At 44.1% G+C, this 27,427-nt stretch overlaps 1 protein-coding gene across 3 annotated transcripts in view; it reads left to right on the plus strand.

Annotated features, from left to right (window-relative positions):
• LOC127516451 (cadherin-4) overlaps positions 1 to 27,427 on the plus strand; it is a 60,853-nt gene that overhangs the window by 30,960 nt on the left and 2,466 nt on the right. The window contains exon 9 of one of the 3 annotated variants that reach the window (XM_051901106.1): positions 26,560 to 26,697. The exons of the other annotated variants lie outside the window; for them this stretch is intronic. Within the exon in view, the coding sequence (XP_051757066.1) occupies positions 26,560 to 26,697 (138 nt within the window). The remainder of the gene's footprint in view (positions 1 to 26,559; positions 26,698 to 27,427) is intronic. 3 annotated transcript variants of the gene reach the window in all.

Here is a 27,427-nt window from a genome sequence, read left to right on the forward strand (position 1 = left end):
TGCGGCGAGGGGGTGCAGGAGATGCCACGTCCCTTGGTGCTCATGGTGGATGGCATGTTAAAATACCTACCTTGCTCCCTGGATCCTTTGTGGAGATGGTTGGTGATGGTTGGAGGGGGCTGCGCCTCATTGATACTCATCACATGTACCTGCTCTGCGCAGACCTATTGCATCAGAACACGGGGAGCTGAAATGTTCATGTCCACCAAGGTTCTGGTTCAAATACTCAATGCCTGGCCATCGTGAAAATGAGGGCCATGAACACCGTGTGTGTGTCACCCAAAGAAAGAGGAAATTGCTCTTTTATTGACCATGTAAAATTCCCTCCTCACTCTGATGGCTGGGGAGAACAGGTCCGCAGTCTCTCCTTCCCTGGGTCACCCATCTCAGGATCGCTTTGACGCTTTGAAGCCTCACGAGGGTTCTTGGTGGCCTGATGACAAGCAGGCAGTGCCACCTTCCTGCGACCATTGAGGCCGGGGTGCCGATCCAGGCTGTTGCGGGGCTGGTGCAGCTTTCACATGGGGCTGCCCTTGGTGACAAGCAGGTGGAGCTTGGGCTCTCAGGGGTCTAGAAGAAGGCCCACGCCGAGGCAAGATGTGCTTTATAGTCTCCGTCTGCTTCTTCAAACTGCCAAGAATTGCTGCGCAAAGTCCTCAACAGTGCCTTCTGAATAAGCTGGTTCAGGCATTTAATTAGGGCTACAGCTAAACTCTGCTGGATAGTGGCCCTTCTGGAGCAGGATTGGACATCCCTGATCTATATAAACATTTCATTCACAGTAATTGCCTTTCATAATGCTATGACTATCAAACTTTTCATTTGCATCTTTTTTCCAGTGCTTCTCAAACCTCTCCTGGGGACCCACCACCACTGTACATTTTGTTTATCTCCCTCATTAGTGGGCCAGTGTTATGGCAGTGGAACCGATTTCAGGGACATTGACAACCAACGGGGAGCTAGAAGATGCAGGAAGTTCAGCGGAGCAGGAGGATAAGGAAGATAGGCCGAAGCAACAGAGGAAGAAGGTAAGTGGCTTCTGTCGCCAGGATAATAAAAGCTGTGTTTGCCTCAGTCAAGGTTTTTGGGGTGGGTGTGAGAATGGGCACTGAAATGTGGAGTTAGGCAGACCCAGGTCCAACAATTTATACACCAGTACATGGGGGAGGATGGTGTTGAACGCAGAGCTGTAGTCCACAAAGAGGAGACGAGTGTAGTTCCCTTGCTGCTCCAGGTGGGTCAACACAGCGTGAAGAGCTACAGCTACAGCGTCCTCCGTGCACCTATTTTTCTTGTTCTTGTTCTTGCTTTTATTTGTATAGCGCTTTTCACGATACATATCGTTTCAAAGCAGCTTTACAGAGAATGCATGTCAACATTACAATTTGGAGACTGCAGTTAGCTAATAATGTAATAATTTAGGCGATTAACATACAATCACTGTTAGCAATGTAATTGGAGGTAGAAGCAAATAGCTCCTGGAAAAAGCAAATAGCTCCTGGAAAAAATTTGCCCTGTAGGCAAACTGATATGGATCAAAGGTGGGGGGTAGAAATGATAGAATATGTCTCTGTACCAGTTTTTCGAAGCACTTCATCACCACAAGGGTGAGTGCTACTGGCCGGTAATCGTTAAGGCCAGGTCTTTTGGGCAGAGGGACTATAGTGGAGGATTTCAGGCAGGGTTGTACAACAGATAGGGATAGGGACTTGTTAAAGATTCTAGTAAAGATCCCAGCCAACTGGTCTGCACAGTCTTTCAGCACACGTCCGGAGATGCTGTCAGGGCCTGCAGCCTTTCTGGGGTTGATGGCCCTCAACGTGCGCCTCACCTCATGCTCCTCCACAGAGAGGGTGAATTTGCAGTTGCTGTGGGCCGTTGGGTGCTGTATGGCTGTATAGTTTGATTCCACCTCAAAGCGGGCAAAGAAGAGGTTCAGCTCCTCTGCCAGCGAGGCGTCACCCTCAGCAGCTCTGAGGCCGGACCTGAAGTTGGTGAGATGCTGAACTGCCTGCCACACCTGCCTGCTGTTGTTGCTGTCCAGATGGTCATCAACCCTCTTGCTGTAGTCAACCTTGGCTCTTCTGATGCCCTTTTTTCAGATTGGCTCAGGCCGTGCTGTAGAGAGCCCTGTCGCCAGACCTGAAGGCGATTTTTCTCTCCTTTAGCAGCCGCTGGACCTCCCTGGTCATCCAGGGTTTCCAATTGGGATAGGCCCGGATGTGTTTGTCCACGTTGACAATGTCTGTGCAGTTCTTTATGTAACACAAGACAATATCTGTAAACACTTTGAGGTCCTGGTGTTCAAAAATATCCCAGTTGGTTCTGTCAAAGCAGTCCTGCAGCTGCTGAGAGGCTCCATCTGGCCATGTTTTAACAGTCCTAGAGGAGGTATGCAGGGATTAAGAGCAGGGACATATGGTCAGACCGACCCAGGTGTGGTAATGGTCTAGCTCTGTAGCCCTGTTTTATGTTAGTATAGACCTTGTCCAGTATGTTAGCTCCTCTGGTAGCGCACTTACATGCTGGTGAAATTTAGTGAGCACTGCTTTAAAATCTGCATGATTGAAATCCCTCGCAATTATGTGCACGGCGTCAGGAAACATGCTCTGCTGTAAGCTAATGCTGCTATACAAGTGTCCGAGAGCCAAGTGGATTGTACACGCCAGTTATCACGACCACAGTAAACTCCCTCGGAAGGTAAAAAGGCCTGCATTTAACAGTCACACACTCCAGGTCCGGGGAGCAGTGACTGGCTACAGTCACTATGTTAGTGCACCAGTTGTTATGAACGTACACACCATGTTTTATTAAAAATGTAAAAATGCAGAATATTTTCTGTGATAGGTAGGTTTAGGGGTAGGGGTAGTGTAGGGGAAGAGAATGTACAGTTTGTACAGAATAAAAAACATTACGCCTATGGAATGTCCTCACTTTGATAGCAAAACAAACCTGTGTGTGTGTGTGTGTGTGTGTGTGTGTGTGTGTATGTGTGTGTGTGAGTAAGAGTACTGCTTTGACCTACATTATGAGGACCCAAAGTCCTTATATTGTGGTGTAAGTGTGTATTTAGATTTTAGGCCACACCCCCTAAATTTTGAGGATGTCCTTATAATTCAAAAAGCTAAATAAACATACTAAATGTTTTATTATAATTTTAAAAATGCATATATATATATATGTTTGTGTGGTGGGCAGATTTAGGATTAGGGGCTAAAAAATGTCATTAGCTCATTATAAAACCATTATGTGTGTGTGTGCGTGTTTTTGTGACATATCAGGACACAAATTTGTATAATGACATGGGTATGACATAGGTATTACAGTGAGAGGGTGACTTATGAGGACATTACCCCATGTCCCCATTTTTCAAAAGGCTTATAAAGCATACAGAATGAGTTTTTGTGAGAAAGTACAAGAGAATGACTAACAGTGTTACAAATGTGATCAGTTTTTTTGTACACTTTACTTGGAAAAATAGTATCAGAGATTCATATCATGATAAGATTCATATCATGATGGTAATGCAGACTGTATAAAGATTTTTGGAAAAAGTGATTTCAATATTGAAAGACTTTTGTTAGTAATTAAAAAAAAAGAAAAAAAAAAAGAAGTGAACTGCTGTTTTGACAAGAATGTTTTGTGTAGGCAAATAACGGTAAATAATATATAATAGTGTAAAAGTTTTACTCCCCCCCCCCCTCGTGGAAATATTTGTTGAATTCCCAAACATTTTTTTTCACCAGGTTTCTGGCTGAAAAAATGTGTGACCAGAAACTGCCCTTGAGGTTTCTTAAAGCTGCTGTCTGCAACCTTTTTTGTATTCAAAATTTACAATAATTATATTATGAGCGAGTACATCATTAATCCATTTTCCAAACCTGTGTTTTTGTCTTATCCTGAATCACTACAGTACACCTATAATAAGTGTTTATATTCGGTCTATTTTAGAATGGTTTGGGTCATACCATTGCGGAGTAACACAGTACCTGCGTGACTCGTCATAGACATAAACAGAGAGAAGTAGCTCCGGCTACAATGTTCTTCCGCAAGAGCATGCAGTTCTGTTTATTAACTGCTAGAGTGCCAAAAGTTATGAACTGTAACTTTAAGATATCATAGACCTCCTCAGTTCAAGTCAAGTCATAAAAATACTGTACCCTTCATTCACTGACAAATGCAGGTTGTTTAAATTTTGAGTTTAATAATTTTGTTTATTTTCTAGCAAATATGTATTTGGAGGCACATTACATCACTACATATGCCACACCCTTAGACAACCCTGTCCCCTAAAATGATAACAAATGTTGCTTGTGTGGGGATTTGTGCACCTCAAGCACTAAATAACTGTACAATCTTAAAAACCAACAGGGAAGTAACACCCGAAGGACCTTTTGAACAATTTTGCTTCTAATGGAGACAATGAAGATTGTGCGACTTGGAGTAATTATTTTCCTCTTTAAGGTAGGATTTTATCCAGGGCACTTTTCAAAAACAAAGAACATCTTTAGTGTCTCTTTAGTGTCTAGTGTACTCATGTTCGGAGAATACTTATGTAAGGAACCCCGCATCGGCCCAAAAACGGAATCCGACAGCCTGGGCGAAGGTTATGTCTTTTCAGCGCCTCTGTGAAGTTCACTTAATTTCACTCGTTTAATCTGACTCCAATTGTAATTGATTATTACTCTTAGGTTGTGTTTCCAATTGGAAATTAATCATTGGTTATGCATTAATTTAGATTTTTGATTATTCTGATTACCTTATATCTTCAATTTTTCGTTCACTGCGGTCCCGGTATCGCTTTAGAAAAGTCACTTCGGCCGACTGAGTGCTCTTCTCGGACACAAACTCGTCAGTTCTGACCAGAAGAGCATCTCTGAACGCACAACACATCCAACCTTGAAGAAGAAGGGCTACAGCAGCAGAATACCATGCCGGTGCCTCTCATGTCAGCTAAGAACACAAAACGGGATTCAATTTGCATGGGCTCACCAAAATTGGACAATAGAATGTTGAAAAAATGTTGCCTGGTCTGATGAGTCTCAATTTCTGCAGCGACATTCAATAATTTGGCATATATCATGGATCCATCCTGACTTGTATCAACGGTTCAGGCTGCTGCTGGTGGTGTGATGGTGTGGGGGATATTTTATTGGCACACTTTGGGCCCTATAGTTCCGATTGAGCATTATTTAAATGCTATAGCCTACCGAGTATAGTTGCTGACCATGTCCATCCATTAATGGACACAGTGTACCCATCTTCTGATGGCTACTTCCAGCAGGATTACGTGCCATGTCAGAAAGCTCAAATCATCTCAAACATAACAATGAGTTCACTATACTCAAATGGCCACCACAGTCACCAGATCTCAATCCAATAGAGCCCCTTTGGGATGTGGTGGAACCGGAGCTGACAAATCTGCAGCAACTTTGTGGTGCTATCATGTCAATATGGACAAAAATCTCTGAGGAATGTTTCCAACACCTTGTTGAATCTATGCCATGAAGAATTAAGGCAGTTTTGATAGCAAACAGGGGTCCAACCCGGTACTAGCAAGGTGTTCCTAATAAAGTGGCTGGTGAGTGTATATGTTCCTATTCTGAACACCAATATTAATTAAGGAAGGGGGTAAATGGGATAAAGGGATGCTGAGTGGACTGCTCTTCATAACCATCTACTTGTTTAAGGGAAAGCTTTTAACCATGTTTAGAACTCCAACCCAGAAATTAGAGAGGGTGCTAAAAGAAGAGTGTGGGATGCATGGAGCTTGGGACACCGCCATGGTGTACAGGGCACTACCAGCCTGACCCGTTGCTGCATTCGCTTTGCCTACAAGCTGTGAGGTGGACTGGCATGGCTCTGATGGAAGCCATGAAGCCTCATTACTAAAAACAACAGAATATTACCATCATGGATCTCATGCTGTAATACAACACCCTCCCACTGTGTGTCCCACCTTAATGCCATGAGTAAATGTGCACTGACACAGAAGCCACAATCCATATACAACGTAATGTACTAATCAATGTCATTATTACACGTTAATACCAGTTAAACATTTACTAATCTTTATAAAATCAGCCTAAGAGCAAATGTTTAAGCAATGACAGCACACTAAACCTGTTTACCATATTTTGCTCTATAATTTTTTGATTAAGCAAACTCATGAATAACATCATTTGAAAAATGATATCAAGGTTCTGATATTACAGTTTTGGTAACACTTTAGAATAACTCACACTATGAAGCATTAGTTAAGCATTAGTAAATAGTTAGTTCATCATTTATAAAGCATTAATAGACATTAGTAAGCAGTTTATAAATATACCTATAAATGCTTTGTTCTTGATTTATAAACATATCTATAATGTGTTTAATAAATGTATTTTCATACTTTATTAATGATCAATTTATCATTTTTAAATTAAGTATTACATTATTTACAAACCAGTTCTTTAGTTGTCATTAGTGGTTCATAAGATCATTTAGGAAATGTAAGTAAATGATTAATAAACTATTTAAACATTCATTTATACATCTTATTATTTAGACATATAGTAATAGTTACTCAGTGTGTTAATAAATGCTTTATTAATACATATTCCTACTGTAATTTATGATTAATTCGGGTAGTTATAAAACATTTAGAAGTGGTCAGTTAACTGTTACCCAGTTTTTTTTTTTTCAATCGCTAGGACACATTTCTCAATACATCACATTTTTTTTTAAAAAACTCTTCACATTGTTCTTCTTACAAATTTTTAGCTTGGTACAGCAGTAAATTTCACATCCAAAATGCACTAAAACTACCAAAACAATTCATACATGTCTCAAATAACTCATTCTTTCATAACACAAGCATTCATTATTCAGCGTGTTTAGATTTGTATTATGCTAAATTTTAAACTAAAGTCTAACAGTTTTGAAATGTATGTTTTGCTGGTGGTTGTGTCTGAGTGAGAAAAGAATTTATGTAATTTGAAAGATGTTGTCACTGAATACATACCTCATATTTTAAGTGTGTTACATAAAAAGATTTAATATGCTTCAAATTAGGTCCTTTTGTATGGATTTGCTGAGGGGTCTTCATGTACACCTGGCTTTGAGTCGGAGATGCTGGTTTTTAAAGTGCCCAGAGATCACTTTCACCAAGGAAGAAGACTAGGAAGAGGTAAGCTGTGTTCACAAATCTCTTTAAATAAAACACTGAAGCAACTGAAGAGTTTTTGTTTAAATATATTTAGTATTTGTCTAAATAATCTCTCTATACAATGCAATACTTTTAACCATGATTTTATTAGCTTAGCAATGTTTCAGTCTCATGACCTTCATGATGAAGGACATGAGACTGAAACTATAACATTCCATTAAACTGTATACATGCACTGTATCTACTAAATTTGCTTTCATTAGTGTCAGAGTGAGGGGTCTCGCTCAATTGTAAGCATTGTAGAACACAAATACTGTAAGTGTTTATTAGTGATGTATGCTATCAATGCCTCATCAGTAGCTATGAGAACACCCTCCAAGTGCAACGATTGTCTGAAGCCTATATAGAATCACACCAATTCACTGGCTGATGGTCCATCGCCCATGCCTCAAAAAGACATGCCATCGCTCCTCAGATGTTTCTTATTCACGAAGCATTTCATCTGCCCATATTTTGTTAGAATTTCCAATGACATAGGGCCAGATTTACTAACAGCTAGCTCCAGCGCAAACCCTCGTTTGGCATTAAAAAACAACTGTCAGGGTTTACTAAAGACACGCATTGAAAAATTAGCACTGAAAAGGCATGTATACAGTTATTTTTGCAGCTGACCTTATTGCATATGCATTTGTAGGAGTTTCCCTTTCTGACGCAAAATTTATGGGAGGAAAATACTTAACTGAATGTGCGATACACGGTTTGTTGTTTGTGCATCAATATAACAGACTCTCACGTGCTTACTCTACGACTCCTATACGTCACCAAAATTGCCAGAATATGACAGAGCTTGTGTTTTAAAGCAAAACACACAATGGAATGAATAATTCACTAAAAATGCAATCTCTATGCTCTCTGATATCTCTGATGTAATCAGCATGGCCTTCTTTACATTATCACTGTTTTGGACTGATTGTTTGAGTATCTGGTATCATTACTTTTTTAAAATGAAGTATTGAATTGGTAACCCTGATTTCCTGATTACAGTTTTTTTTATTATTATTATTATTATTATTATTATTATTTGCGTTGGTACTTTTTTCACAAGTTTCATTAGGCACTGCCAATGCTTTCATTACAGTTATACACATTTTCAGTTCACATAATCATCGTTTCAAACACAAGATTATTGTACAGTAATGTGGCAGTCTCTACCATGGTAATCTGTTTACAGTGTCACATGGTATACTGTAATGTAAAATGCTGTGATGCCATCTGTCTCCCTTCTTCTGATGCATCTTTAATCAATCTGATGTTACACACCTGATCTATGTTCACAAATTGCAAATCGTTCTGTCAAACACACACACACATGCTAGTATATGTGGTTTACGGGGACTCTCCTAGGCGTAATGGTTTTTATACTGTACAAACTGTATATTCTCTCCCCCTACACTAATCCTACCCCTAAACCTACTCATCACAGAAAACTTTCTGCATTTTTTTAATAAAAAGACTCTACAACATTTAGTATGTTTTTTAAGCCATTCGGTTTACGAGGACACAGGAATTGGGTTATACTCAGTTCATAAACCATGTTTACATTGTAATCCCATGCCATTATACACATTTGTGTCCTTATAAACCACATATGCCAGAACACAGACACACACACATCCTTGTTTATACTACTTTCTACAATTGTTTTAGTTGAATCCCTTTTTCTCACAGTAATTTTTAATACATGCGATGGAAGAACAAGAACGCTCTTTCAGTCCTCTGACAAGCGGTTTGATGTGGACACTGATGGGACTGTAACTCTCAAGAGTCAAGTGGCTCTTCATGAAAGTCACAAGGTGTTTTCTGTGCACGCTTGGGACTCTAAATGCGAGGAGCACACGGTGTCTGTCAGAGTTGAGCGTGTCCACCAAAATGAGGACCATCACAAGGACACGGTCATGAACATCTCTCCACAGGTACAAACAAGTTCATACAAGAAACCATACAGTACAAGCCTGACCTCTATTGGACATTTGAGTTTTTATGTGTGGTACTTAACTGTGGTACTGTATAGTAAATGGCAATTTAATTCCTTTACATGTTTAGGATTAGGACTAATTATTGGAGACATGTTGAGCTGATGACATTTCCAATCCCTACTGATGAATGAAATCTGTCGCAGCCCTCTCTGATCGTTCTAAAACACAAAATTTGGATGTTTTTTTTTTTTTTTTTATGCAGAGCTAAAGCCAAAAACCTATGACTAACTAAAATTTTACACTGTTTTTTTATTCTACTCCATTTATTATATGTATATCAATAGTTAGTTCTTAGTGTATTTCAGTGTTGGATTTTCTGCTCATTTTTAATTCTTTCAAAGCTGTCATCAGTTAATAATAAATAATAATAAAGCCCCATGAAATGGCTTGACACACAGATTTTTTTTTGTGTGTGTGTGTTTGCAGAGACCGTAACTTTTTGTATTTTTTGTAATTTGTATATCTACTAAAAGTCAGTTTTCTTTAGGATTGCACTTGCATATTGATTAGTCTCAAATCTAACAGACATGGACTAAAAGTTACAACTCTAATTTTGATTTACAGTTTTTTTTTAAATTGCTTAGACACTAAAAATGGTACTTCAGGCCCACTCAGTGAAACCACTGAGTCATATATCTAATCTTCAGACCAAGTCTGCAAAACGTCTCAGGTTACGTATGTAACCATGGTTCACTGAGAACAGGGAACGAGACTCTGCATTTCAGTACGCTATGGGGAACGTCACACGTGAACCAGTGTCTGAAAGCAAGAAATCAAACCACTCCAATCCTATTGGTTGGCGACAGCCTATGACATCATCATAGCGCGACCCGGAAGTATATAAGGAGCGCCTAGAGAATCAGTCAGTATCTTATCGTCTTGAGGGACTGTTCAGCAGGCAGCCCCGAAGCATGGCAGAGCAACGCAGAGTCTCGTTCCCTGTTCTCAGGGAACCATGGTTACATACGTAACCTGAGATGTTCCCTTTCGAAAGGGAACTCAACTCTGCGTTTCAGCACGCTATGGGGAACGATATACCCACGCCACCATGCTTGCAACTCAAACCCACGCGTAGAGACGGGCATCCTGGAGAGCAGAACTCAGCTGAATACTATGAACCCTCGTATTGAGGGGAGTATGATCCGCTCATCCTAGGATCTACTCAGCGCTTGATTATTTGCACTGAGGAGGCTGTGCGCTAGAAACCCTGATACAGGGGAGCACAAACCAGCCTAGGCTGATCCTTAACTGAAGGCCTCAGAGAAGCCTTCAGCCAATGATCAGCTTAGGGAGCTAAGTACTATTACATAGACAACCCTAGCAGGGAAGTACAGAGCTCAACCTAACAGGTAAACCATACTGTGGGGACATAATCATGGAGGCCAGACAGGGCCTACATCATGATAGTAGCTCTATATGAAGCAAGACTCACATACGAACAAGCACTTTGTCACAATAGTAAGACATTCAATGGTGGCCTGAGAGGGCCACCTTGAACACCTGACTTCAGTAACAGCAAATGAGACTGTAAAGTGCCACATAACAGTCCACCTAACACAATCCAACGAGCAGTGTACTCGGTAAAAGAACCTTTTTACTCTTTAAAGCAAGAGGAGTACAACATATGCCATCACGCACTAAGGAAGGCCCCAAAGACGGGCCTATGACCTCAGCAGACACGTGGCGTCAGCCCGTGGCAGTGTTTCGAGCACCAGGAAGGACAAATAACCGAACCAAAAGAAGGTTAAATTATCACCTGGGGCCCTGGCCAGCCAAAACTGTTCTCAGAAAACACTTGTAACTCTCTCAGCGAGAGGAGTACACTATTACATACACCAGTATGTTCAAAAGGTGGCCTAGAGGGCCTAATACCTGTAAACATACGGCGTTAGTCTAGTGGCCATTAGGGTTCTAGGAGCAAGAAATAGAACCAACCTAAATACTAGGTAGCTATTTAGCTCAACTAGAGTTTGAAACCCAGATTCAAGGAGGCAGATGTAGAAAAACCAAACCTCAGTAAGGTTTTACCACAAAAACTCACCCTGAGAGGTCAGCCACTCAGAAACGTACTCGGTAAAAGCACCTTTTTACTCTAAAAGTGAGAGGAGTACACAACTGAACTCCAACATGCTACACAGGAGGCCAGAGGGCCTACCCTAGTAAACACGTGGCATCAGCTAGTGGCGACCATGACCATACCAACCATCAGGCCATGCATTCAGTGGAAAAAACTTTCACGCATCATACTGAGAGAAGTAATGCATATTCCGCCACCATACTCCACGAGAGGCCTATCTAAGGCCTACTCAAAGCAGAGGTGGGGCGTGGCCAATGGTGTACTGAAATTCACAAGCATCCTGCCAACATGTCAGCTAAAAAGTAGGACTTATGGGGCCTTCAAGTTCAGCAACACGTGGCGTTCAGCTCGTTTGTACCATATAAACACAAAACTGTACCAACATGTAAACTAAAAAGGAGGCCTTATTAGGGCCTACCATTTCAGTGACACGTGGCGCCAGCTAGTGAATATAAGGGAACCAAGCTTACAGGGAACCAGCTCTAACCCAGTAACAGTTGTGGGAAGCTAACTACAACCTGAGCTATAGCTACACATTCCAACAGGCATGTACCCAAATAAAAGTGACTACAGGGAACCAATAGATGCCAACATGGTCTAAGGGAGGCCTACCAAGGCCTACTACCTCAAACAGACATGTAGCATAAACCTGTGGCAGTGTAAATTTATGTGAGCAAACCATGATCACATAACAACAGCACTTGAAAAACACAAGCTGCTAAACTAGAAGGAGGCTAAAAGCATAAGAGCCTACATTCCAAGTTATATGCAATACAGCTGTTGTCAAGATCACCAAAGGGAACTAATAGAAACCAGACTGCGAGAGCGGTTCTAACACTACCCTGAGTATGCAATCCAACAGGTGATGCACTCAGTGACACAAATAAACCCTACCTGGGGGAATATGTATAATAGTCACCTCTCTCTAAATAGAGGCTAATGTAAAAGGCCTGCTATTATGAGAACAGGTGCTAACCTGTGGCAGCATTAAGGTAAAGCTCACATAACAAATTTAGGGAAAAAAGGCTAGAACTCAAAGCAAACACAACGCTTTGAAACACATGCCATCCTAATAGGATAAATGTTCTCTCCAAACAGATTCGCAAATCTGTACTGAACCCTAGAGGACGGAAGCTAAAAAGCTAGCGCCGTCAACTCAAACTTGAATAGAAATTCAAGTGGCTCAGGGGAAAACAGTTTTCATAGCATGAAAAGATCTAGAAAGTGGGGCCTAGCAACACTGAATAACTTATCTACGCAAAGATAAGGGCCTACCACCTGAGAAAACCAGCCCCAGTGAGTCTAAAAACAGTCTACAACCTTAGCTGTTAACTCACCAATTGCACCTACATAAACAAGGGGACAATGGGCATATGGCCTAACAACTCCCTCGGGAGGAGGCCAGAACTAGGAACTATACAACCTGACAAGGGATAGTATACATAGGATTATACATATAACACACCTAACCTAGCTCTAGCCTGGCCGCTAATCTACGGGCCTTCTTACAGGGCCACAAGCCTAGTGGAGCCTGGGCTTCACCTCCAAATCTCATGGATAAGAGAAAGAAAGCGAAGCTCACAAGCAAACAATGTCAGGCGGCCAATTAAGGCCGACCTAAACATAGATACTAACTGAAGTGATGAGTGCTAACTCAAACTACTCTAGCAAACAGCAGATGAGAAGCTACTCTAAACAACAGGTGGCTAAGGGGCGGCCATTTTGTGGCCTGCACAATATATCGCCAACCTATCAAACTTCAGTTTGCCCAAAAACCCCTTACTTTTTCTGATTACATACTCAGGAAAAACTATACAGGAACACAAGGTCAACATATTTAGAAATATAGACCCAGCTCACTTTCCTGTGGCTCGAAGACCAAAGACTACTCCTCCCATTTTCTTTAACAAGGAGGGATGGAATCTATGGTTCTTTAAAGCCTAAAAGAGCCTCTTACACTATCAAGCCAGAAGGTGGGCCTTTAGAAAATTATTAACAGAGGCCCAGCTGCCAGCCTGACTGTTAAAGAAGGACCTGAGTATGTTAAATGAAATCAAAACCCAGGAGGAGGAGGAAGAAGGGGCGAGGGCAGATATAAAGTCGCCCTCGCAACGAGAGGGAATCGATTACTGACGCTACTGGCGTATGTGATCGATCACCTCCTTTAAAACTTGCTTCTTCCTCCTCGAGTCCAGCCATCTCTGCGCCTTGCTCAGAAAGGGAGGAGGCGCCCGAGCGGCCATACTGGACCTCTGGCCCTGTCTCTAAGCCTCAACTCGAGACGGACCAGCCTCCTGACTAACTACATGCTCAGAAGAACTATACAGGAAAAACAAGGTCCTATTTTAAAAAATAAAATATAGACCCAGCTTACCTTCCTGCGGCTCAAAGACCAAAGATCCCTCTTACTCCTTTTTCTCTACATGAAAGGATAGAATCTAGGTTTCTTTTAAGCCTAAAAGATCCTCTCATTGTCAAACCGAAAAAGCGGGCCGACAGAAATAATCACTATGGGCCCAGCCATCAGTCTGACCATAAGAAGTACCTGAGCATGATATATGTCTATAAAATATATATACATGCATATAAATTAACATACATATATAGAAGGTGGAAGAAGAAGAGGAGAGGGTAGATATAAATCGCCCTTTTGCAGCTGGGGGATCGATTACAAACGCAGCGGTGTTTACAATCGATCACCCATCTCACTCTTGCTTCTTCCTCCTCCTGTCTGTCTGGGCTCAGATACAAATCTGAACTGCTAGGGTTTTTTTCCATGCCCTCCCGATCTCAAAAATGGAGATCCGAAAGGAATGAAAAACTTATGGGAGCTGCAGCGTTTATGGACAGAAAGGAACCGCTCGTCGAGCCGTCCGCGTGCGGCCCCTTTCTTAACATGCCCTCATGGCAGCCGCAGCCTGCCAGAAGCGCATCCCAAAAACACCAGCAGCTCCGCATGCACAGCAGCCAGAGGAGCGCTCACTGCCGGACGCGATGACGTCAAACACGGATGTCATAGTCATCCAACAACTCATCCTCGTCAGCCCCAGGGAAGCCGAGAGAGAATACATCTCTCTCAAACTTCCCAACGAGCTCACCTGCAAGCCTCATGATTGCAGCCACCGCTTTGCCTCAGCAAAAACGGGGCCAGAATCACCAGGCACAGATGCGGACACCTCTTCCCTCGAGAAGAATGCCAAACGAGAACGGAGTGTCCCAATAGAGAGACATTCACAGTAAATAACAGAAAAACACAGACAGCGCCCTCAAGCACTGTCTATGCGCGCTCCTCTCCCAGACAGAAAACGTCCAGAAATGTGTATATCAAGTGTCAAAACCTGGGACACGGATGAACACACTCTCTTGAACGTTTGTAAGGCATATTATAGAATCCCTTACCGGAGTTGATACAATCGCGATCAGACAGAACAGTCCCTCAAGACGAGAAGATACTGACTGATTCTCTAGGCGCTCCTTATATACTTCCGTGATGATGTCATAGGCTGTCACCGGCCAATAGGATTGGAGTGGTTTGATTCCTTGCTTTCAGACACTGGTTCACGTGTGACGTTCCCCATAACGTACTGAAACGCAGAGTTGAGTTCCCTTTCGAAAGGGAACTACAAGCACATTATATGCTTAACACTCAGTTGCCAATTGTAAAACAAACTCTTTTCAGAATGCTAAACACAGATCTCTACATTAGAGACATCACTCAAAACTAACATCTCTTGTATTTCATTTGGGAAACACTGCAATTTACAGTTTTTTTCAAATGCTAACAAGCATCGATCAATACTGAAGCCACATGGAGGGGTTAAGTATTGAGCCTCCTGCTTGGGATAGAAGGTCCCTCCTGGTCGGAATCTCCCAAGGAGAGCTGCTGAGGAGAGACACAAGATCTGAGAACCACACTCTGCCCAGGCATTGCGGGCCGATCAAGGTGAGCCGGACTTGGTCCCGGCAAACTCTCTCCAGAGCTCCCGGGAGAAAAGTGATCAGGGGAAAGGTGTACAGATGCAGCCTCGGCCACATCTTAACCATGGCATCCAGTCCGAGAGGGGCTGGATGTGTGAGGGAGAACTATAGTGGACAGTGAAACATCTCTCAAGACACAAACAAATCCACTTGTGACTGGCTGAACACCCTCCATTTCTGTTCCATGACCTCAGGGTGGAGCCTCCATTCCCCAGGCCTCAGCCCCTGCCTTTACGGGATGTCTTTGGCACCGAGTGATGTAAGCTGCCCTAAGCGAAAGCAGTTTTCCCTGGGACCACAGGAGGATTTGGTGCGCCAGTTTGCAGAGTGGACGTGAGCGCATGCATGTCATGCTCCCGCTCAGCAGCCCCTAAAATCTGAGAGCAGTGGACGAGGAGCTTCTGGAAAGCCGCCACCTGTTTACTGGCCTCCTGGAACCTCTTGACGACTGTGTTGACAGCATCGCCGAAGAGGCCAGGAGGTGATAACAGGGCATCCATAAGGAAGCTCTTATCCTTTTCTTTGATGGCACTAAGATTTAACCATAAATGCCTCTCCCACCAGGGCTGCCATTGCACAACCAATAGACCCAGCATTCTCCTTGCTGGCCTGAAGAGAAAAATCTGTGGCCCGACGCAACTCTGTGACTGCGTCAGGTCCAATTCCCCCACCTTCATGTGGAGATCGGGAGAAAATGGAAGGCCCTGACGGGGAGGGTCGTGCGGAGGCTGGTCTTCCCCAGCGTCTCGGGGTTGTAAGCAGGAAGACAACCCAGGACAGATGACCAGTCCATCACAGGCATGACACACACGCACATGCTTCAGGATTTTTTTTCTTTCAACTTTTTATTTGTTTTTCGCAAGTAAATTATTATATGTAAAGATAGAGAAAAAAGCAAATTGCTGCATTTCTCATTAATTCTTGTTACATATGCTGTAATACGGTCAGTAAAAAGGAAAAGATGTTGTTCTTATCCTATAATGAAATACTTATGTGAAATATCATTTAAACTTCAAAGATCAAAGTTAATTATTTATATAATGCTCCCTGTTGTTAGTGTTTTTTAGATCAGTATGTTATGAATGATGTTTTCTGAATGAGAATTGTTGCTGGTGCCGGTGAGCTTATTTTGAGACATACAGTAATGTGCAAAAGTCTTAGGCATGTCAGTATTTTCACCCCCCAAAAAGGGTTTTAAGCCAGTTATTTATATATTTTGCTGTAGTTTGTCAGTAGGAAATATCAGTTCACATTTCTAAACATTCATTTTGCCATTAATTGTAATAATCCAGTAAGATTTTTGTATGCACAAGGAGTCTGACAACAGCTGGTGCTCCACACTGAGATCTGATCTCACCATCATCAAATCCGTCTGTGATTACATGAAGAAACAGATGAAACTGAGACAAACTAAATCCAGAAGAACTGTGGCCGTGTCTCCAAGACGCTATAAGAAATCGACCTGAGTGAGGAGTGAGGAATTTTCCGTAACTTCCTTAATGGGCTCAAAGAGCCATGGAAAGGCCTTCCAGTACTACGGCCAAATCGCAAGTCGGCACCATAGAACGTGCGGCAGGCCTCAGCCTCAAAGTCCCATGGAGGAAACGAATTATCCAAGGATGTCTTCCAACATACATACCACATTACCAATGTGGTAAGCTGAAATGGCCACCACATAAACCTTTAAGGTGGATGGGGATAAACCTGCAGTGAATCACTCTTGCAGAAACTCTAGAACTGTACCAACTGGGCAGTTTGCTGGGTCCAACAGGCGACCCCCGCACCACGAAGTGAACACTCTCCACTTCAGGGCATTCAATTTCCTCATGGAGGGAGCTCTGGAGTGGTGTATGGTCTTCAACAACCTCAGTTGAGAGACCTGAATCTATGAGCTGGGCCCCCTCAGAGGCCAAGCCCACAGTTTCCATAACTCTGGCCAGGGGTGAAGGAATGAGCCAAGTCTGTACCATGGCATCCAACCCCAGAGGGGCTGAATATGTGAGGGAGTAAAATAGTGGACAGTGAGTCATCTCTCTCGATTCTGCTCGCCAAAAGCGTTCCCACAGGAGCTCCACCACCTCAGGGTGGAGTCTCCACTCCTCAGGCCTCAGCCTCTGCCTTGACAGGATGTCTGCTCCCTGGTTTAGATGCCCCAGGATATAAACTCCTCTTAGTGACAGAAGTTTCCCCTGGGCCCACAAGAGGGTCTGGTGTGCCAATTTGCATAATGGGCATGATCACAGACCCCCTTGATGATTTATATAGGAGGCCACCAATGTGTTGTCCATGCGGACAAGCACATGATGGCCCCTCAGGTCTGAGAGGAAGTGTTTGAGTGCCAGGAACACAGCCATCGTCTCCAGGCAGTTTATGTGCCAGGAAAGATGATGGCCCCGCCACAGACCCTGAACTTAACGACCACTCATGATCAACCTCCACCCGGTGAGGGACGCATTCGTTGTAAGCATTATGCGATGACAAGGAGCCCCCAACACCGGCCCTTGGAAAATGAACCAAGGTTTTTTCCACGACACAGGCACGAAGGCATCACCGCGTGACCTTGATCAGAACCTCTTAGTTTTGAGCCACCACTGCAAGGGTCTCATGTGCAGCAGGCCAAAAGGTATCATATTGGACGCAGCTGCCATCAGACCCAACAGTCTCATGTTTGACAGTGAGTGAATGGTCTAGCTTTAACTTGTTAAAGGCTATGAGAATTGCTTCTATTTGAGCAGGAGAGAGACGTGTATGCATTGTAGATGAGTCCCATACCACATCTAGAAAGGTGGTTCTCTGGGCTTTAGAAAGCACACTCTTCTTGGCGTTTAACCTCAACCCCATAATCTTCATGTGAGCAAGAACAACATCTCGATGTTGAACTGCTAACTGTCTTATTGAGCCAGAATCAGACAATCGTCTATATAATTTAATGTGCAAATGCCCCGGAGTCGCAGCGGAGCCAGAGCTGCATCCACACATTTTGTCAAAGTGCTGGGTGATAAAGCTAGGCCAAAAGGAAGAACACGATATTTGTACGCTTCGCCCACCGAAAGCGAGCCACAGGAACTTCCTGTGTTGAGGAAGGATGTTCTAAGACTGTTCTATAGCCTCCTTTTGCAGAAGAGCCTTTACTTCCTGTTACATAACCAGAGCCTGCTCAGGGCTTACCACTGTGGATAGGACCCCACTGAATCTGGGTGGACGAGACCCGAACTGAATTCTGTATCCTTTCCCTACTGTTTGCAGGACCCAATGAGATATGTTTGGCAGAAGTTTCCGCGCTGCCAAACAATCTACTAAGGGAACCAGTCTCTCAAAACTGGCCTCTGGTGTAACATGAGTGGCCAACTCGGTGCCCTGATGTGGCGAGCCAGCAGTGACCAACCAAACTGACCCCTCTGAGACCCTCCACGGAGGGAGCGAGCATCCCAGCGCCGCTACATTTCTGGGGGAACACTGAGATATATGCTCGCTGGAGACTGCTATGCCCTGAAGTACTCAAGGTGGCAGGGTTGGCAGAACGGCTCCCTGAGGGCACCGAAGGGAGATGGGCACCATATAATCAAGTGTGATCCGTCTAGCTCTGGAGGGGACTTCCCTCAGAAGCCCGACGCCACTGGCGTCAGGACTTCTTTGCTGAAGCCTTCTTAGAGATAATAACGCTCCTCAGATCCGTTATATCCTTTGAAGGCTTCGGTTATGAGCGCTGCCCTGATCCCTTGTCTTTCTGTGGGGGAGCTGAACTTCTGCTGCACTCTGTATGAGGAGCTCACACTCTGTGGAGCTGCTGCCGCCTGATGTTAAGTAATTAGATGATAAGTAATTAGATGTCTGGGGACTGAATACACAATAGGAAACTGGATTCTTCCATGACCACGACACAGTGTGCAGGTCGGGAAAAAACGGAAAGCCCAAGCGAGAAGGCTGTAACGTAGACGGCAGGAAGCGTTCATCTAATAGGCTTTGCTGGCAAACCTCCTGTTTCTCGGCCAGCCGGTCGATGTTTAATCTAGATATGACATGAGTCACAATCTCCAAAAGCTCCTCATAAGTGTGTGTGTTGGGTGGTGATTCCTCAATATCACCAGCTTCAATACTGACAACATCCAACTTATCAGAGTCGGATAGCTGCAGTACCGGTGCTCCACAAGGAGTGGAAGAAACCGCAGAGCATGCTTCCAACCCCTGTGATGAAGCACTGGACCCAGCAGGGGGGTAGAGAGAGTAGAGAAAGGGCAGCGTCAGTCTCAAACCCTTTTGCAAGATCCATTTGTGAACCCCACAACAAGAACCTTCGCTGTGCCTCAGCAGCAGTGGAACCTGAGCCATGGGGAATGTGAGCCGAGGTGCCCTCCGCGAAGACCAGGAGTATTATGCTTGCCATAATACTGTCTAATTTATATATATATATATATATATATATATATATTATATGGGACAGACAACACCAAATAAGACAGACGAGCGCTTGCTGAAGACACAGAAGCTAGTACTTTTTGTTTTTGGTTTCCTGATCATGACGTGACCCACCTATGACGTTCCGTCATGCCTTTGGACTGATTTGATATGTGCTTCACAACGCAGTCACGCAGAGGCGTTCCCACATAAATGTAAAGGGGGTAAAAATTATTTCTTTCTTTCTCAAAACACTGAGTTTTGATTTCTAAGTTGAGTTTCACACATGATGGTTGGGTGTAGGTCATCAGTAAATGAGTGTGGCATTTAAATGGCAGTGTTTCCCAAATGAAACAAAAGAGCTGTTAGTTCCCTTTCATGGGAACTGTCGACGCTACGTCATATGACGTTATGGGAATCTTCTGCGTGATTGCGTCGTGAAGCACTCTTGTATCTAACCAATGATGAGATGAGACGTCAGAGGCGGATGACGTCACGGACCAGGAAACTATAAAGCATACCCAGAACAAAGAACGCTAGCTTCTGTTGTCTTCAGCAAGCGCTCTGTGTTATCGTGTGTCTTATTTGGTGTTGTTTGTCTTATTACATAAACAAGTCACAATCTCTTCATCTGAGGACAAGAGTATCTTACACCAATCCATATATTTATATATAAAAAAGACACATATTATGGCGAAAAAACTCACTCTCAGAACACTGTGTTCCTGTGTTCCCCGCGGATCGGGTCCCGCTTCTGCTGAGGCAGAGCGGAGGCTCCATTCGTGGGGTTCACAACTGGATCTGACAGAGGGATTAGAGACGGGCACCGCCCTTTCTCTGCCCTTACCTGCCAGGTTCAGTGCCGTCTCCCAGGTGGAAGCACGCTCTGCGGTTTCTTCCCCCGGATTCCCCTCTGAGGAGGTGGATATTGTGATATCGATCTGAGGACTCGCCACCTCACACACATATCGTGTTTCAAAAATCACACGTTTATAACAAATCAATAGTGAACAGCAGTTTGAATCGCGTTTCCCCCTGTGCTACACTATAAAGCGAGAGGGGATACATGCGGTTTATGTGTTGTTTGCTGGGAGTGGAGCATGCACGTCAGCTCACAACTGACAGTGAGCAGTGTTCATTCATAAAAATGTCCCGAAGAGAAGCATGCACTAGCGGGAGTTTTTTAGCTCCACTCCTGTTGGCTTTATTCTCGAGGGAATAAAAGTCTAACGCAAGGCTCGGATCTCGCGCTTGCCGAGGCAGCGTGTAGATTAAGTCTGCAAGAGAGAATATACGGCTCGGGTCTCGCGTTTGCCGAGGCTGCGCATAGATCACGTGTCCGTAATTTTATATATATATATTTATATTTGGAGGGAACTGAGCAGACGGGAGTTTCCCTTTCTCTCTTTCCCTAAAATACCTTGCGAATTATTACGAGCTATAATTCTCTTTTGTATTCTAAATATATTCAGCCTGTTCAAAAAAAAAAATCTGGCTGCATTTAATTTGAGGATTAAATGAAATATTGAGTACATTGAAATACATTAAATTCTGAGGAATTTAAAAGAAAATAAAGGAGACCGTTCTGCCAACCCTGCCACCTCGTGTGCTTCAGGGCGCAGTGGTTTCCAGTGTTCCTCCAAGAAAGAGGAGGGTTGTAGAGCGGTCAGTTCAGATGTCCCCTCGCCGTTTCAGGGCACTGGTCTGACCGTTCATCCAAAGAAAGTGTCGCCACCCGTGCTCCCCCGCAGAAAGCTTGGGGACAGGGACAGGCGACACAGCTGAAGTCTTTGTGGGGTAACACAGATCTGCGGACTGTAATTATCACCAAGAAGGCTTCGAAGAGGTCCTGATGCCAGTGGCGAGGGACATTGGAGGGCAGCCCCCTCCAGAGAGGGTCGGGTATTAAAATACTTGGTACCCATCCCTCTTTGGTGCCCTCAGGGGGCCGTTCTGCTAACCCTGCCACCCAGTGTGCTTCAGGGCGCAGCGGTCTCCACTGACCCTCCGAGGAGGGCCGGTCATCACTTGATTCGGCTGTTCCTTGCTGGTTCGCCGTTTCAGGGCGCCGAGTTAAGTGCTCAAAAAACACCAGAGGCCAGTCTTGAGAGACTGGTTCCCTTAGTAAATTTTCTGGCAGAATGGAAACTTCTCCCAAATATTTCAAAATGGGTGCTGCTCACAATAGAAAAGGGTTACAAATTCGAGTCTCGCCCGCCCCAGTTTATTTGGGTCCTTCCCACAGTGGTGGCCCCCGAGCAGTCTCTGGTAATGGAACAGGAGGTTATGACGCTCTTGCAAAAAGGAGCTATAGAAGGGGTTCTCCTCCCAGCAAGCTGTCAGGGTTTTACAACCAGTGCTTCATTGTTCCAAAGAAGGATGGAGGGTTATCCCACAGATCAGGTCCGAGGACTGGTTTGTTGCGATAGACCTGAAAGATGCTTACTTTCATGTATCCATCCATCCTCAACACAGGAAGTTCCTCAGGTTTGCTTTCGGGGGCAAAGCTTACCTGTACAGGGTTCTTCCCTTCGGCCTTATCACCCCGCACATTTACGAAGTGCGTGGATGCAGCTCTGGCTCCACTGAGACTCCAGGGCATCCGCGTACTGAACTATATCGACGACTGGTTGATTATAGCTCAAACAGAACATCTGGCAGTTCAACATCGAGATGTTGTTCTGTCACACATGAAGAGGCTTGTGCTGAGGCTCAATGCCAAGAAAAGTGTGCTGGTTCCGGCTCAAATTACCAACTACTTAGGGGTAGTTTGGGACCCCACCACGATGCAGGCACATCTGTCTCCTGCTCGTGTGAGTTCCATTCTTAATGCTGTGAATGGGGTGAAACTAGGCCAGTCACTCACTGTTAAACAGTTTCAAAGACTGTTGGGTCTCATGGCAGCTGCGTCCAACGGGATACCTTTTGGCCTGCTGCACATGAGACCCTTGCAGTGGTGGCTCAGGACCAAGGGGTTTTCTCCGAGGGGAAATCCTTTTTGCATGATCAAAGTCATGCGGCGATGCCTTCGTGCTCTGGTCGTGTGGAAAAAGCCTTGGTTCCTGTCCCAAGTACCTGTGTTGGTGGTTCCTTGTCGTCGCGTAATGCTTACGACGGATGCTTCCCTTACGGGCTGGGGGGCGATCATGAGTGGTCGCTCAGCTCAGGGTCTCTGGGAGGACCATCAGAGTTCCTGGCACATAAATCGGCTGGAAATGATGGCGGTATTTCTTGCAGTAAAATACTTCCTCATATCAACCATCAGGGGGGTCTGCGGTCTCGCCAACTATGCAATTGGCCCGTTGGATCCTCCTGTGGGCCCATGGGAAGCTCCTCTCACTGAGAGCAGCTTACATCCCAGGGCATCAAACATGGGAGCAGACGCCCTGTCAAGGCAGGGGCCGAGGCCCGGGGAATGGAGCTCACTTTGGAAAACTTTGGTCGAGCGGAAGTCGAACTATTGGCTTCAGGGGAATCAACCCAGTGTCCACTGTGGTTCTCTGTGGATCTCATCCAGCACCACTAGGTCTGGATGCCATGGTATAGACGTGGCCGAGGCTGCGTCTGTATGCATTTCCCCGTTCGCTCTGTTCCCGGGAGTTCTGGAGAAAGTACGCCAGGAAGGGGTCAGTCTAATATTGATAGCCCCCTACTGGCCAACCAAAATATGGTTCTCAGACCTAGTGTCACTTCTAGATGGCTCCCTGATGGAGCTTCCTCTCAGGCAGGACCTCCTGTCTCAAGCGGGCGGCATGATAATTCATCCACGCCCAGAACTACGGAGACTGTGGGCCTGGCCTCTGAGGGGGCCAGGCTCATAGATGCTGGTCTCCCAACTGAGGTTGTGGAGACCATACTCCACTCCAGAGCTCCCTCCACGAGAAAGTTGTATGCGTATAAATGAAAACTGTTCTCTACTTGGTGTAGACAAAGCAATGTGGACCCTGTCCACTCTTCTATCAGCCTTGTGCTTCAATTTCTCCAAGACAAGTTCTCGGATGTTTTTATCCCCTTCAACCTTGAAGGTTTATGTTGCGACCATTTCGGCCATGCTCCTCTGGGGGATTCCTCGGTAGGTCGAGACCCCCCTTTTTTATACGCTTCCTCCGTGGTACTCTGAGGCTGAGGCCTTCAGTACGTACAAGGACTCCAGTGGTATTAGAAGGGTTAGCTGAGGCTCCCTTCGAACCACTAGAGGAAGTTTCAGAGAAACTCCTCACCCTTGTATTCCTATAAATGGAATTTATTTTCTACTTTGTGTAGACGAAATGATACGGACCCTGTCCACTCTTCTATAAGCTTCGTGCTAAGATTCCTCCAAGAAAAATTCTCGGAGGGCCTATCTCCTTCAACCTTAAAGGTCTATGTTGCGGCTATCTCGGCCTATCATGCTCCTCTTGAGGGGGATTCCTCGGTAGGACGAGACCCCCTCGTCACACGCTTCCTCCGTGGTACACTGAGGTTGAGGCCGCCAGTGCGCACAAGGGTTCCGGCCTGGGACTTGGCCGTGGTATTGCAAGGGTTAGCCGAGGCTCCCTTCGAACCATTAGAGGAGGTTACAGAAAAGTTCCTCACTCTAAAAACTATCTTCTTACTTGCTATCACTTCCCTGAAAAGGATAGGAGACTTACAAGCACTTTCAGTTGCTCCATCTTACCTGGAATTTGCCCCAGGAATGGTGAAGGCATTCCTTCATGCTAGACCTGGCTATGTGCCGAAGGTCCCTACCAATGTCCCAGGTCCTATTGTGCTCCAGGCCTTCTATCCTCCTCCCTTCGAGACTTCGGATCAGGAGAAACTCAATCTGCTCTGCCCAGTGAGGGCTTTAGATGCATATGTCCACAGAGCTGCCCTGTGGCGTAAAAAAGATCAATTGTTTGTGTGTTACGGGTCTCCTAAGAAGGGAGGCCCAGCATCTAAGCAGAGAATGAGCAAGTGGGTGGTCGAGGCTATCTCACTTGCTTATGAGGCGGTCGGACAGCCATCTCCATTAGCTGTCCGTGTCCACTCTACTAGGGGTACGGCGGCCTCAAAGGCCTTAACGTCAGGAGTATCCATTAATGACACATGTGATTCAGCTGGATGGTCATCCCAGCACACATTTATTAGGTTTTATAACCTGGATATAGGCTCCACTCCGGGGTCGTCAGTTCTGTCTACAAGATAACAGACAGGTACTTGGTTCTACGGCGTAGTTGGGACAGTGTTCCCATAACGTCATATGACGTAGCGTCGACAGTTCCCATGAAAGGGAACGTCTCGGGTTACTTGTGTAACCCTGGTTCCCTGAATAGGGAACGAGACGCTACGTCGCGTTGCCGTATCCCTGGCATACCCGTGAGCGTCTTGCTTCAGCCATAGTCCAGAAGCTAGCGTTCTTTGTTCTGGGTATGCTTTATAGTTTCCTGGTCCGTGACGTCACCTGCCTCTGACGTCTCGTCTCATCATTGGTTAGATACAAGAGTGCTTCACGACGCAATCACGCAGAAGGTTCCCATAACGTCATATGACGTAGCGTCTCGTTCCCTATTCAGGGAACCAGGGTTACACAAGTAACCCGAGACGTTTTGAATGATGTGTGTAATGTAGAGTGTTTAGAGTTTTGCAAAAAGTTTGTTTTACAATAGCAAACTGAGTTTAAAGTACGTTTTGTGCTTGCAGTTTTGCAGACTTGGTCTGAAGATCAGATATATGAGTAAATGGTTTCACTGAGTGGACCTCAAGTACCACTTTTAGAGTCTAAGCAATTTTAAAAAAAACTAACTTTTAAAAAACTGTAACTGTTTGGCCAAGATTGCATCTTGGTAATGCAGACTGTAAAAATTTAGTGCTGACTGATGCTTGTTAGCAAACAACAAACTTGAAAAACAAACTGTAAATGCCACAATCATTTCCTGATTACCTACTGCCAGCAATCATGTGAGAAAACACTTATACATAATTAATTCACATAGAAATCAAAACTCATTTGAAATTTTTCAGAAAGAAATCATTTATTTTTAGTCGTGTTTGCATTTCTGTTTATAGTGTAAATATACCTAATTTGATCACTTAGAAATCAAATCTTAATGTTATGAGAAACAAATACATTTTTCACCTATTTCTGTTTAGTTTGTAAATATATACTGAATATTCATATGTGATGTTTTGCATCTTGTTTGCATGTTTTGTGTGAAGAGTTTTGAGAAATGGAGCTATAGTTTCAGAAATTGTAAGCAATTAAAAAAAAAAAAACAACAACAACAACAACAAAAAAATGTAATTGTTTTCTAACAACCTCAGATATTTGTCTCTTAACATGCCTGTATTTCTTCTAATGTCTTTAGCCTAAGGCTCAAGCTACTGGAGTTGGTGAGAATAATGATAATAGGCCTGTTTTTACTCAAAATCCATTCAATGGAAATGTTCCTGAAGCTGCTGAAAAAGGTGATGAGTTTATGACAGTCACAGCCACTGATGCAGATGATCCAAATACTGACAATGCTGTGATCAGTTACTCAATTGTCAAGCAAGAACCAGCATTGCCAAAACCAAACACGTTTGAAATCAACTCTGTTACTGGAGGAATTCGTGTGAATTCTGTAGGCTTGGACAGAGAGGTGAGAAATCTGATGAATGGATCTCGCAGTGGCAAAGAAGGATTTAACGTAAATAAACTCACCTGAAAACATCTTCCCTTTCAGAAATGGTCCAAATACACTTTGACAGTTGTGGCTACTGACTTTGAAGGAAAGGGTCATCGAACCACTGGCACAGCTGTTATTACTGTGACTGACAGCAATGATAACGCACCTCAGTTTAAGCAAACCTCGGTAATGTGTATTGATATATTAAGAATGTTAATAATAGTGTTTTAACTTTATTAATACTTATAATACTTATGGTATTAATACTTAATACCATACATCTCTTTGTTTTAGCACACTGTATCTGTCCCAGAGAATAAAGTAGGAGCTGTAGTGGCCAAACTTACAGTTACTGATGAAGATGAAGAGGGATCTCCTGCCTGGTCAACCAAATATCGGATTATTAGCGGTGACAAGGGTGGGTTTTTCAATGTCAGTACTGAACCCAGCCGGCTAGAGGGCATCATAACCACTGCAAAGGTACTGTGTGTTGCTCATGTGTTTGCACAGGCGATTGGTTGTGATGATTTAACTTTAGTAAAAGACACTTTCTTTTCCATTCAGCCTCTGGACTTTGAGAAGAATAAGCAATACATTCTGTCTGTGATTGTTGAGAACGATGAGCCGTTCGTTGGTGCTTTGGCCACTTCCACTGCCACAGTCACGGTGAATGTAGAAGATGTGAATGAGCCTCCAGAGTTTAATCCAAAGGAGAAGATTATTTACAAACCTGAAGATTCACCGACTGATAGTGAATTGGTTTCTTATACACAGGTATACACAGGTATCCCTGGCATACCTGTGAGCGTCTTGCTTCAGCCATAATCCAGAAGCTAGCGTTCTTTGTTCTGGGTATGCTTTATAGTTTCCTGGTCCGTGACGTCACCCGCCTCTGACGTCTCGTCTCATCATTGGTTAGATACAAGAGTGCTTCACGACGCAATCACGCAGAAGGTTCCCATAACGTCATATGACGTAGCGTCTCGTTCCCTATTCAGGGAACCAGGGTTACACAAGTAACCCGAGACGTTTTGAATGATGTGTGTAATGTAGAGTGTTTAGAGTTTTGCAAAAAGTTTGTTTTACAATAGCAAACTGAGTTTAAAGTACGTTTTGTGCTTGCAGTTTTGCAGACTTGGTCTGAAGATCAGATATATGAGTA

This window comes from Ctenopharyngodon idella, chromosome 7, assembly GCF_019924925.1.
Source record: "Ctenopharyngodon idella isolate HZGC_01 chromosome 7, HZGC01, whole genome shotgun sequence".
Lineage (NCBI taxonomy): Eukaryota > Metazoa > Chordata > Actinopteri > Cypriniformes > Xenocyprididae > Ctenopharyngodon > Ctenopharyngodon idella.